The sequence below is a fragment of the Diabrotica virgifera genome, chromosome 5 (assembly GCF_917563875.1).
Source record: "Diabrotica virgifera virgifera chromosome 5, PGI_DIABVI_V3a".
Lineage (NCBI taxonomy): Eukaryota > Metazoa > Arthropoda > Insecta > Coleoptera > Chrysomelidae > Diabrotica > Diabrotica virgifera.
Window position 1 is genome coordinate 215,790,515 of NC_065447.1, and position 14,254 is coordinate 215,804,768.

The following is a 14,254-nucleotide window of genomic DNA, read 5'->3' on the forward strand; positions in this document are numbered from 1 at the left end:
GCATTAATTTTCCCCTTTCACCCCTTATTGCTACTTCCTGTATCCACTGAGGTGTCAGCCTGAAAGGGATCATAATTATCAATATACAATGGGCGCATTTCACAGGGCAAACTTCAAATTACTTATGACGATGATTTTTCGGTTCTAGCTCTTAGACTATGTGTTTGCAACAAAGTTTAGAGCACTTAGGATGTTAATAAAAATTTGATATAAAATCTCCAGACGAAAAATGAAGATAAAAACTCAGCAAATATTCTTGATCTTATATTTATTAAAAAATTATTTATTCTTTACAAATTTTGTATTCAAATTAACTTAAAATTATAGTGGTGGGAGATCTAAGGAATGTGTTCATTATGTTATTCTGGCATATCTCCTCCAGGTACAAGCTGCAATAAAATATTTGTTTATAAATATCATCAAAACATTTCAGGCACAATAAAAGTTTCAAACATTCAAATGTACAAGCAAAAAGTGTTCAAGTCACACTAAGATGGATTTCAGAAATTTATTCACACTGCCTGTCTTGAAGTGGATAATTATTACAATAAAATAAAATAAAACATAAATTATATACAGTGAGGACGTTTGAGTTGGAATAAATTCATTTTCTGGAGAATGGGCGACTCTGAAGATAAAACCCGAAACAGGTCGATTTTTATTTTTAAATCATAATTTTCTAGCTAGCATACATATCATACTAGTGACGTCATCCATGTGGGCGTGATGACGTAATCGAGATTTTTTTTAATGAGAATAGGGGTTGTGTCATAGCTCATTCGAAAGGTTATTCAATGCTCTAATCATTAATATAAACATTCACATATTTATTTATACAGGGTGCCCCAAAATTTTTTTTAATTAAATTAATTGATACAAAAAGAAGAATGTATAATGTATATAATTTATTTAATTCGAAATACATTTTACTGTTGTCTGAAAACATAAAAAAAATTTAATAAATAAATAAATATTGTTTTTCGCTTAAATTCAATATTAAAGCTGCCGCCCACCTGCCTCGCTTAGCACTTTGAACATTTAATTTAAGCGAAATGCAATGTTTATTTTTCAAAATAACATTTTTTAATAAACATTTTTTAAATAACTTTTTTTGGTCTCAATTAATTTAATTTATTTTTGTTGGGCACCCTGTATAAATAATTTTGTTAATGTTTACATTAGTGAATAGAGAATTGAATAACCTTTCGAATGAGCTATCACACGACCCCTATTCTCATTTAAAAAAATAATCAATTATGTCATCACGCCCAGATAGATGACATCACTAGTATGATATGCCAAAAAATTAAAATTTAAAAATAAAAATAGACTTCTATCTCCAGAGTCGCTTATTCTCGAGAAAATGAATTTATTCCAACTCAAACATCCTCACTATACAGGGTGTAACAAAAATACAGGTCATAAATTTAATCACATATTCTAGGACCAAAAATATTTCGATTGAACCTAACTTACCTTAGTACAAATGTGCACATAAAAAAAGTTACAGCCCTTTAAAGTTACAAAATGAAAATCGATTTTTTCGAATGTATCGAAAACTATTGGAGATTTTTTATTGAAAATGGACATGTGGAATTCTTATGGCAGTAGCATCTTAATAAAAAATTATAGTGAAATTTGGACACCCCATAAAAATTTTATGGGGGTTTTGTTCCTTTAAACCCCCCCAAACTTTTTGTACGTTCCAATTAAATTATTATTGTAGTACCGTTAGTTAAACACAATGTTTTTAAAACTTTTTTACCTCTTAGTACTTTTTCGAAAAGTCAGTTTTTATCGAGATATTTCGAATATTTGTCAAATCCACCACATATTTGTATATGGTTAAGTACGATTATGGAGATTATGGAGTAATAATATGAACATTTATTTATGATTTACATTTTTAGAGATATTTTGAACCATATTAAAAAAGAAGTCACATCTCGATAAAAGGTGCCTTTTCGAAAAAATACAAAGAGGCAAAAAAGTTTTAAAAACACTGTGTTTAACTAATGGTACCGCAGTAATATTTTAATTGGAACGTACACAAACATTTGGGGGGTTTAAAAGAACAAAACCCCCATAAAATTGTTATGTAAAGATATTGAATAATAAGCCTCAACTCGATAAAAACTGCCTTATCGAAAAAATACTAAGAGGCAAAAAAGTTTTAATAATATTGAGTTTAACTAATAGTACCACTATAATAATTTAATTGAGACGTACACAAAAGTTTGGGGGGGGGGTTTAAGGGAACAATATCCCCATAAAATTTTTATGGGGTGCACAAATTTTACTATAATTTTTCTTTTAGATGTTTCTGCCATAAGAATGCCACATGTCCATTTTCAATAAAAAATCTCCAATAGTTTTCGATATATTCGAAGAAATCGATTTTCATTTTGTAACTTCAAAGGGCTGTAACTCTTTTTATGTGCATATTTGTACTAAGGTAAGTTAGGTTCATTCGAACTATTTTTGGTCCCAGAATATGTGATTTAATTTATGACCTGTATTTTTGTTACACCCTGTATATTTTTAACATGTTGACGGACAGTGCGTCAAATGTATAAGCAAGTGTTGTGACACTATATGTACTTTGCAAAGTAGAATAGGGAAAATGCAACGTCTATAGACGTTGTGTCACATTACATCAGTGGAAATTAGACGTCTATAGACGTTCTGTCTGTCAACGTGTTAAATAAATATTGTCCCAAAAGACATACAAAATTAAAAAAAAAATAAAATTCAACAATGTATCATAAAGATAAAGCTGAAAAATTGTCTTACTAAAACTTTTTACATTAGAAGTTATAAAAAAAAGTAGAAATATAGGATATTTCATTGGTGTATTTTCTATTGAATATCTTTTAGTTAGGACCTTCTGTTTCTTAAGACTGCCTGTATTCTTCTAGGCATATTCAGAATAAGTGCTTCATATAAACTGTTAATCCAAAGGTTACTACTGTTCTCTTAAATTCTCGTAAAGCTCTTTGCATGTTCTTGGTTGGTAAAGAGTATGCTGACCTTGGAGACAAACTCAAACTTGTTCAATTTAATTATAGTTTGGTTATGACGAGGCCATTCCATATGAGACTCGAGTTCCTCAACAGCTAAATTAACAATTACTGTTCAGTAAGATTGAGTACTATCATCTTCAAAGAAAAAATTTAGGCCAAAATTGAGCCGAACAAATCGGTCAATAGTAATTACAGTGGAACCTCGATAAATCGGATTAATCAGGACCGCGGCCAATCCGGGTTATCGAAAATTCGGGTTAGCTGGAGAATAATGGTAAAAATAATAAAATACGGATACTTACAGATAAACTCCATTATAATTGCAGAAATATGAAATACATATGCAGAGTACATCTAAAGTACGTACAGTTGTACACAGTATTGTTCATTTCTTGGTAAAAAACTCAGTAATGTTTTTATTGTTAAAATGTTTGTCTGATGAAAATCGGTCAGGGTTAGCCGGATTTCCGAGTTATCGGAGGCCAACTTATCGAGGTTCCACTGTAGCTCCATTTGCAACTCCAAACAAATTTCACTCCAGACAATAATAGATTATCTTCCAAGTACAACACTTAAAGCCATAATTTGTTCTATGCAGGGATGGCAGGTTTAAACCTAGGCTTGAAGCCTAGGTTTAAATCAATTGGTTTTTCAAGAAAAAAACCAAACTGGTGTTTTTAAATTTTTAATACACCTGCCGCAAATTAATAAAATGAAGATAAATAAATTCTATTTTTATATTTTCGAACTTAGTTATTTTGAATATTATTACATTTGAAGATTTTTTTTTATATTAATTTTGTGTGTGTGTGTGTAAATAAAAATAAAAGTTGTCTTATTCGTTCTTTTTATTGTTTTTTACTATTATTTTATAACTTGATTTATTAATTTTGCCTTTGATTTATTCATTTTTTTATTAAAACCTTGGTTTTTGCCAACCCTGGTTCTAGGTATCTCTTTTCATGTTTTTTCTAAGTCACAAGAAGACAGTCATCTGAATGATTCAAGGTAAATTTTTCTGGTGAAATTAATTCCATTACATTACACCATTGTGATGTAGTCCACTACTGGTGTAGAAAAGACCATGGGCTAGTTTAGGTAATAAGATAATATATGTACTTGAAAGACCTGTGGGATATTATGTTTCATATGCTTACCATTGTTATGTTATTTCCATTGAGCAAAATTTCATCCAGTTTTGTTATACGCCTCCCTTCTGGTGTATTTTCATACTCTGTAACATCATCCAGCAACATATTTACAAAATCATCAAACCCTAATAATGTGCCAACAATTTCCTTATCATTTTTCATGATTATATGAATTCTTGAACCAATACATTTATCTACCAATTCTAAAAGACAAAACAATAAATAGTTTTTATATTAAGTCTATTTGTTGACTATGAAAATTGTTATAATTTAAAGAGCTACTAACCCATTAACCGCCAAGGTATGAAACATGTAAATTTTTTATAAAAATTATACCTATTAGGTTTAGTTATTTATGGTGTTTTAAGGACAAATTTGGATATAATTGTTTTTAGGTTGCAGGGTGTTCTTAAAAAATAATGTTGCGTTTTCGCATCAATGGCGGAATCTGTTAAAAAATTGATGAAATACATTTTTGTGGATTATGGGATTTATTTCAAAATTTTAAGTACAAAGTAGTAAAAATACATAAAATATTTCTAAAAAACTATAAAACTTAATATTACAATTTATGCAAGCTGTCAAAACATGCAGAATGTAAATGTCCATTGTACTTTTGACACATATACTATGGTTTGGTTTAGCTTTTACATTGTCTGCATCTTCTTCTTGATTTTTCAGGGTGCCGTATTACAATGAATGTGGTTCACTTTGTCAGTTATCATTTCTTTATGTAATTCTGAATTTGTTGGCCTTTCTAGTCCTTTGTATTTAGGAGCTGATGTACCCTCGTCTTCGCTGGCTGAGAATGAATTACCGTCTTCTGATATTATTACCGCCATAACCATATAAGAGCGAAATTATAATTACGTTATTTCAGAGTCATTTGCCAATTTCTAAATTGTCCATGTATTGACGATGGTTACAGTTTCGTATTTATATCTATTATTATGGCGCTAATAAAATCAGAAGAAGGTAATTAATTCTCAGTAAGCGAAGATCAGAGTACATCGGTTACTAAATCCAAAGAATGAGGAAGGCCAACAAATTAAGAATTACCGAAAGAAATGAGAACTAACAAAGTAACCCACATTCATCGTAATACATATATATATAGTTTAGCTCTCTAGGCCTAGAAGGCCCATGGCTTGGTTTACTATTCCTTTCCAATCTCTCCTATTTGCTGCTTTATTTTTCCAATTTGTGATTTTCAGTTCTTCTATGTCTTTTTCAACATCTTTCTTCCATCTGGTTTTCGGTCTACCTTTCTTCTTCTTTCCTCCTATTCCTCCCGTTAGTATTTTTTTGGGAAGTCTCGTGTTTGGCATCCTTTGGATATGTCCCAACCATCTCAGTCTTTGTGATTTTACGATCCCTACTATGTTTGGTTCACCATACATCCTCTCCAATTCCACATTTGGTCTTCTTATCCACATTCCATTCCATATCTTTCCGCCAAATATTTTTCTTAGGACTTTTCTTTCCCATACTTTAAGCATGACTTGCTCGGATTTGTTCATCGTCCATGTTTCACTGGCATACAAGACTATAGGTCTTATCACTGTCTTGTATATTCTTATCTTAGCCCCTCTAGATATGTTCTTATTTCTCAATAAGTTGTTTAGAGCAAAGATACAACGATTGCCAGCCATAATTCTCGCTTGGATTTCTTCTTTTATATTTGGTCTCCTAGTGAATGTCGCTCCTAGATATTGGAATCTCTCTACTTCCTCGAATTTATATATTTTTGCCTCTGTGTTTATTGTCAGGTATTGTCCTTGTGTGTATTCTCGTTCTGTCCATTCCATATATTTAGTCTTTTCTTCGTTTATGTATATCCCTTTCTTTCTTCCTATCGCCTCTAGTCTTTTTAGTATTTCTTTTAATTCTTGTTTGCTTCTGGCTATCATTACTATGTCATCAGCGAATGCCAAGCATTGGTGTTCGGCTTCTCTGATGACTATTTCAAGAAGGATACTAAACAACAGTGATGACAGTGGGTCTCCTTGTCGTACCCCTTCACCGACCCTAAACTTATCTGTTTCCTTTCCATTTATTTTAACCCTGTTCTCTGTTTCTCTGAGTGTAACTTTTACCATCTTTATTAATTTTTTACTAATTCCAATTTCACATAGTGCTTTGTATATTTCTTTTCGTTTAACTCTGTCAAAAGCTTGTTTAAAGTCAATGAATAGGGCCATTGTAGATTTTCCGTATTCGTAGCTTTCCGCTTGTATCTCACGCAGCAGGAAAATTTGATCCACCGTGCTGCGTCCTCTTCTGAATCCACATTGATATTCTCCTATGTCATTATCTATCTTTTGTGTTATCTTGTCTTTTATATGTACTGCAAGTATTTTATATGCAACGTTTAGTAGGGCTACTCCCCTGTAATTATGGCATAAACTTTTGTCGCCTTTTTTGTGAATTGGACACAGTGTGGCTTCAGTCCATTCTTTTGGTATGTGTTCTTGTTCCCAAATTTCTTTTATCAGCTTTTCCAAATGCTTAATTAGTACTGGTCCTCCATATTTAAACATTTCAGCTGTTATTTCATCCTTACCTGGGCTCTTGTTTTTCTTTAGTTTTTCTATTATTTCTTTTATTTCTTTTTCATTAGGCGGTCTTTCCTGTATTTCTTCTTGATCAATATTTTCATTCGGTCCTTCTTCTTCTTCTTCTGCATATTCTGTTGTGGGAATTTCATTTAGAAGCTCTTCGAAGTATTCTCTCCATCTGCTCAGTATTTCTTCGTCGCTTACTAAATTCCTTCCATTTTTGCTTTTGTAGTGTACAGGTTTTCTTTGGAACCCCTTTTTCTCATTTTTTACTCCTTGATATAAGTTCCTGACTTCTCCATTTTTATAGTTTTCTTCTATGCATTTCAATTTATCTTCGTTGTACTTTCTTTTCTTTGCTCTTATGATTCTTTTAGTTCGTTTTCTTTGTTCGTTGTATTGTATCTCCTTCTCTGGTGTTTTCACTTGCATCATTTTGAGTCTTAACTTATTTCTTTCATCCAGTTCTATTTTACATTCTTCATCAAACCATTCTTTGAATCCATCTTTTATATTTCTATTACTGACTTGCGCTGCTTTGGTCATACATACTTTTATTTGCGTCCATTTTTGTTCGATGTTTTCATTTTTTGCAATATTTTCCAGTTCTCTAGTGACTAGTCTTTCATATTTACTTTGTTCTTCTTCTGACAGTAGTCTAATAGGTTTAGTTACTTTGTACCTTTTTTTCTGTTGATTTCTAAGAACTGGTATAACCTGTTTAAGTTGTATTCCGACTATAAAGTGATCTGTGTCTGCATCCGGTCCTCTATATGTTCTTATGTTCTTTATACATTTTTCCATGTCTTTTTCGATGAGCACATGATCTATTTGATTTATGGTTTTTCCATCTGGTGATCTCCATGTTCCTTGATATATTCTTTTGTGTTGAAAGTACGTGCTCATAACGATCATGTTTTTTTCTTTTGCAAAATCTATTAAGAGGTGACCATTTTCATTCGTTGTTTCATGCAGACTATATTTTCCTATGGTGGGTGTGTATATTTCTTCTTTTCCTATTTTGGCATTAGCATCACCTAGTACTATTTTTATATCGTATTTGGGAATATTTTCGAATACTGTATCTATTTGACTGTAGAAGTCTTCCTTTATCTCTATGTTTTTCTCTTCAGTCGGTGCATGTATGTTTATAAATGTTATTTTTTGGTATTTTCCTCTTATTCTTAGTATGCATATTCTCTCTGAAATTGGTTTAAAGTCAACGATTAGATCTTTCAGCTTTTTGTTTACTACAAATCCTGTGCCTAACATTCTATTTTCGCCTCCGCTATTGAAAAATAAATAGTCATTTATTTCCATTGAGTTTTGGCCTAGTTGTTTCGTTTCTTGTAGTGCTACTATTTCGAATTTATATTTTTTACATTCATCTACTAGGTGTTTCAGTTTTCCTTCTTCGTATGTTCCTCTTACATTCCATGTTCCTACTAATATATGTTCTTTTATGGGCTGCTTTTCATTAATAATCTGTACATTTTGTCTATTTCGTGTACCTGTACTTTGCCATGTCGTCTCCGTTATTTCAGTCTGCTTTCGTTGTATTGCTAGTTTTTTGGTTGTATATTTTTCTCTTTTATGAGTTGTTGTTGGCTGTTATTCCATGTCCATATTTCACCATTAATGATTAGCTTCTGGTATCCTATTTTTACATTTTTTCCATTATGCCTCTCTACCATAGCCTTGCTTCTAATTTCTTTCTGAATAATTCTTTCTTCTTTTGACATATCATCATTAATATAGATTCTTTCGTCCTTTTTGGTTTTTAATTTACTTTTATTTTTCATTACTTCTATTTTGTTTTTCACGCTGTTGAGTTCCACTATGACAGTATTTTCTCCTATTTTCCTTGCTCCATTTACATCTACTGAAACTTGTAGCTCTTTTTCCATAAAATTCTCCATAGCCCCTCGTAAAACTTTCTGATCATTTGTATCAATTTTTATTCCTTGTATTATTACATTTTTTCTCTTTCTTTCTCTTTCCAATTTCTCTATTTTTTCATTTGCTATACTAATTTCTTTTTCTAATTGACCTATTTGATTTATAGCTTTTTCGTTTGTTTCTCGCAGCTTTTTTATTTCATCTTTGTAGCCGCTTTGTTGATCTTTCAGTTCTTTAATTTCATTCTTTAGTTGTGTGATTTCGTCTCCAGATCTATATTGTTCTTTTTTTATGTCTTTTATATCCATTGCTAATTCCCTCATCATTTTCATCATTTGTTCCATTCCACTTATGTTATCTTCATCTGTTTTTTGTGATGTTCTAGCTGTTATTTTTGATTTTTTGCTGGGATGTTCCTCCTCTTCCCTTCTCCTTTTCATTTCATCATCTAATTCGCTATCTGAACTCATTGTTCTTAATTCCTAGTTATTTTTCGTGCTAGAGTTATTAGTCAATGCGTCACGGGTGAAGTTTCGTGGAGAACTCTACTCACCGTTCAAATTCCCACCCGCACCCGCGCTAGCCGTTACTAATTTTCCAGCACTTTTATTCCTAGGTAAAATCAAAATCAAAATCCGGCCCTGGTTATCTGTTTATAATAAAATTAATTATATTATAATAAAGTTTTCTACTTACAGCTGATTCTGTTTATTAATATGCTTTATTTTCCTGTAGAAATACACCATTCACAATATTGTTTTGTTTCCACCTACTGCAAAACCTGCTTTGTTTATATTCGATATCACACAAGTTTTTATCACTTTACACAAGAATTTAATTCCTTATCGTTGGAATTACTTTTTTCCGATTTTTTCACTGTATAATTAGTTAACTAATTAGGTTGTTTATTTATGTACCTACATATATTGGTTTATAGTTACACTGCACTTTTGTATAACACAATTGTTTTATTGCTATATCTGCCCGAGAATCGAGTTAAGATACGAGCTAAACACGTGTGTTCTATTCGCTGGTCAGCGACCGAATCCCCATCGTAATACAGCACTCTGAAAAGTCAAGAAGAAGATGCAGACAATGTAAAAGCCAAACCATATATGTGTCAAAAGTCCAATGCATATTTACACTCTTTGACAGGTTTCATAAATTGTAATATTAGGTTTTATCGTTTTTTGGGAACATTTTATTTAGTTTTCTACTTTTGTACTTTCAATTTTGAATAAATCTCATACATCAATAAAAGTGTATTTCATTATTTTCTTAACAGATTCTGCCATTGATGCGAAAACGCAACAATAAGTTTGAATGCATGTAACTTTTTCTTGATAAAATTATTAAATTTTTTTGTTTGGTTATTGCTAAATATGTAGTTTATACCTTATATAAACCATAATATGTAAACCATTATATTGTAAGCAAAGAGAAAATCTTATAAGAAGATTATGTAGTTATGATGAATCATGTAAAAAATTGCTAAAGTAAATCTTTTATAAATTATTAAAACAATTAAATATATTTATTCTATAAAATTATATTTCGATATCATTAAACCTTTAAGAACTAAAACACATAAAGAATTTTCTAAATAAAAACAATATTTAGTTAAAAAAAATCCTTTCAAAATGTTGCGTTTTCGCATCAATGGCGCTTAATGGGTTATTAGAATTTTAAGTTTTTAGTAATTCGCTGAAGAACCAAGGCAACATTGATACAATACATTCATAGTTTTTGATTAAATATACGTGACTGAAGGAAGCGCAAAAATCGGCAATATTGCTTATGAGAATGAGTTGCATTGCCACTGCAGAATGACGAATGACTGAATGAATCTGAGCGAATCAATTGCATTTAATGGGCAGCAGGAAAGCAGTGTTGCCATTTATAGTCTAAATTCATTATAATCTAATTCAATTATAGTCAAATATTCAGTAAAGCTAAACAGTGTATAATCAAGATATCATTTGTGCCCAAAGAAAAACATTTCAGTGCAATGTTTATTTTCGGGCCTTAGTCATCGTCATCAATGACAACTTTTCGAGAGTCTTTGCCACATTTAAGTAAGTATTATTGCCTTACACGTTTTCTGTCCTATGTTATTATTTCCCTTGTTTTACTCCCATTTTCTCTATATCCTCTTTGACTGCATCTTTGCACCTTTTTCTAGGCATCCTAGAGACCTTCTTCGATCTGGGCTTTCCTAAAACTGATTGTTTATATTGTGATTTTTGTTACTGCTATCACATAATATACTGTCCATCTTATTCTATTGATCTCCATATATTTCGCTAGATTTTCCCTTCCAAAGAGAGAATAATCTCCGTTTTAAACATTAGAATCAGTATGGTTGTATACTGCAAGCAGGTTTGCCATTCTGTGAATTATCATAAATAAATCCTCCTTTAGTATTCCACAGCAGTTAACAGCGATAATCCTCTAAAAGTACCTGCCTAATACTACCTTTCACTGCCTCTGTCGTCAAGAGTGGCAATGTTGTCAGAAAATTCTCATTTAGTTCGCATGGGGCTATTCTTGTACACTGAATAGCATCATTGAAATACTGTATAGTTGTTTCTACACCTCCATTCATTTGTCACACTATGTCTGCAAGGGCCATATATTACATGGATTTTACATTCCCACACCAACAATTTATTTACTTCTTTTTTCGTTAGCATCCATGTTGGCTTTCTTATGTGACTGCGTCATATTATGGTTTTGTAATCTGGACTTTTGCACCTAGTGAGATAAATTTTGATCTCATTAGATGTCGCATTGCAAAGAAAGACCTATTTCCTGCCATTATTCACGTTTCAACTTCTCATTCTGCTATGTTGTCATCAGTGATTATTACTACTAGATCTTTAAACTCTTCAATGACTTCGAAGTAATAATGGTTTATGGTAAAATTTTGCCATATTCGCTGGCATTCTTGTTTAAACTCTTCTTTAAGTACATAAGTACCAAATATCAAGAGATACCAAAAGGCAGTTTGTTTATCCACCTAGGATTTCGTGTTTGTTTATGTAAAACTGGCGACAGTGGCATGGTGGATTGCATTTTTACCAATGTAATGCTTCCTTTACACTATTCAGTAAGAACTTTGTGCATCTTCAATATCATGAAGCACCGGATTGTCCTGTGATTGGCGAAACTAGGATAAGAATAGGGCTTTTCATCGATTGTCATTTGTTTCGAGCTTCTGTCATGTGTCACATAATATTAATATATCTACGCCATACGTCTTTGGTTTCTATCATTGTTATTACCAATAACATATGACGGAGATATATTAATATTATGTGACACATGACAGAAGTTCGAAACAAATGACTGTGAATGAAAAGCCCTATAATGTCTTTCTATATCTCGAAATATTTCAGTCATATAGTAAGAGGCCCTCGTTATAGTCTGCTGCATTTGATTATAGAGGACAAAATAAAAGGTAAAAGAGATGTAGGAAGAAGACGAGCATCCTAGTTACGAAATCTAAGGGAATGGTTTAGTCTGAGCTCTAACCAACTTTTTAGAGCCAGCTGCTATAAGTAAAATAAGAATTGCCATGTTGATATTCAACCTTCAGTAGAAGACGGAACCCTAAGCAGATATATTATTTTGGAAACAATGACTTCGTTAACAAGTGGTTGAACTCATTTTGGGAATATTACTTACCCAATGGTAGAAGTGTTGAAGAAGTCACTGGCATAGTACTCATTTTGAATTTATTAAAATTTAATTATAACAATGATGATGAACAAAAATATTATGGTTATGGTTGAGGTTGAGGTTGAGGTTATGTTGACTTTTGACTTGTTGACCGGCATTTTCTTCTTTTTCTTTTTTTTATGATCTGTACTTTGTTGACATCCAGTCTTACGTGACTGGATTATAATAATATACAGGGTGATTCATTAAGATTGTCCAATCTCTGAGTTGTATATTCTAGACCTCAAATTATTAAGATTTAACCCAAATCACTTAAACAAAATGTGCCTCGTTAGTGAGTTGCAGGTTGCAAGGTGTTTTATTTAAAAATTTAATAATTATTTTTAACCAGTAGATACCTACTTTAAAACTATTTAACATATCATTTGACATATCTCGAAAACTAATGAATTTATCGATACGAATCATAGATAAATAATATAGTATTACCGGATACAAATAAGCTAAAATAGCAATTCCGCCAGTGGCGTAGAATTCGGGAAGGACAAACCATTCACTGTCCCCTGTCGTACGCCTCTGGTAGTAGCCAGAAACGTTTGTTTATCACAATTTAGTAGAGTGTACGGTAATACCTACTCTTTCTGCAAAGTATCACAAGGATATGTCAAATAGTTTTAAAGTAAGTACTGGTTAAAAACAGTTATTAAATTCTTAAATAAAACACCCTGCTCAACAACGAGGCACATTTTATTTAAGTGATTTGGGTTAAATCTTAATATTTTGAGGTCTATACTCTACACTCTACACCTCAGAGATTGGACATTCTTAATGAAACACCCTGTATAATAATTACATTGCATAGTATAAGATCTTGTTGCTAAAAGTATCGCAAGTGAATTATTATTATTATTACATATTAAACCTTCTTGGAAATATTTTATTGTGGTTTATTCGATTTAATTAAAAAATGATGGAATCGCAGATGTAGGTTAGGCAACTTATATTGCTGCTATACCCTGTTTTTAAACTAGGAGGAGTAAATTTAAAAGACGGATTCACACACATATAATGTCACTAGAAAAATCCCTAGATTCATCTTCTTTTTTGGTTGATCATGTCGGCATTTTACGGTAATTAATAATAGTTATTTATGTACCAAGTCAGTAAAGTTACTGTTTATTGAACGAGTCTGATATTATGAGCAGAGCGAGAGTAGCGAGCGGGGCGAATAACAGACGAGTTCGATAAAGAGTCTTTGCTGACGTGGTGCATACAAAATTTTATCGCCAATAATTTGATGTTAGTTTTAACACTTACCTACTTACAATTTACAATTTAAGAACTTTTTAAATTTTAGACGTCATAATAATTTCATGGCAGTGATGACAGATAACGTTGGCAAGATGACCGCTTTCGATTTTTAATCGATAGTTATCAATATTGAATAATTACTAAATCGGCAAAGTTTTAATTTATTTTATATGAATATAATTAAAACATACTACAGAATTTTACTTTTTGACATAGATTTCATTGATAAGATCGCAAATTGTGTACAATATTTTTAATAATTAAAGAAAATAAATTTTAATTTCACTCAAATACTCGCCATTCGATTAGTGCCATCGACCACTTACATTATTTAATCTCGGTTAATTTGATTAATCGCGGCAGGTAAAGTAAAATTCTTCTTTCAGTATAATAAAGTGTTACTTTACTGCCGCAAATGAGGGCAAATGAGGGCAAATGTGTACAATAATGAATGACTTTAGTGACGGTTGGCGATAAAATTTTATAATTTAGTAGAGTAAATTTTCCTGCGGTTGGACCAATTACAAACAAGCATTACGGCGCGGTAAATTTGAATTACAGCTGCTAGTTTAAAAACGAGGTATAGTATTGTAAAGTTTGGAACATGGCAAAAAGGGAAAGCCATTACAGT

General features: G+C 31.7%; 2 protein-coding genes across 2 annotated transcripts in view; one reads left to right on the plus strand and one right to left on the minus strand.

The window, feature by feature from the left end:
• The window catches only part of LOC114334984 (juvenile hormone epoxide hydrolase-like), a 98,633-nt gene that overhangs the window by 45,451 nt on the left and 38,928 nt on the right, over positions 1-14,254 (plus strand). The gene's annotated exons all lie outside the window — the stretch shown is intronic.
• Positions 252-12,649, minus strand: LOC114334982 (U6 snRNA-associated Sm-like protein LSm5). Its single transcript, XM_050650617.1, has 3 exons — positions 12,319-12,649; positions 4,181-4,377; positions 252-389 (listed from the first exon to the last, which is right to left on the minus strand). The coding sequence occupies exons 1-3, from the start codon at positions 12,359-12,361 to the stop codon at positions 360-362; spliced, it is 270 nt and encodes an 89-aa protein (XP_050506574.1). The 5' UTR covers positions 12,362-12,649; the 3' UTR covers positions 252-359.

Bases quoted from the DNA above. Each gene is read 5' to 3' on its own strand.
- LOC114334982 (XM_050650617.1), bottom strand. From the start codon at position 12,361: ATGAGTACTATGCCAGTGACTTCTTCAACACTTCTACCATTGG. The intron at 4,378-12,318 runs GTAAGTAATATT...TTTGTCTTTTAG, and splicing joins TTCAACACTTCTACCATTGG to AATTGGTAGATAAATGTATT. The intron at 390-4,180 runs GTAAGCATATGA...ATTTTATTGCAG, and splicing joins ATGGAAATAACATAACAATG to CTTGTACCTGGAGGAGATAT.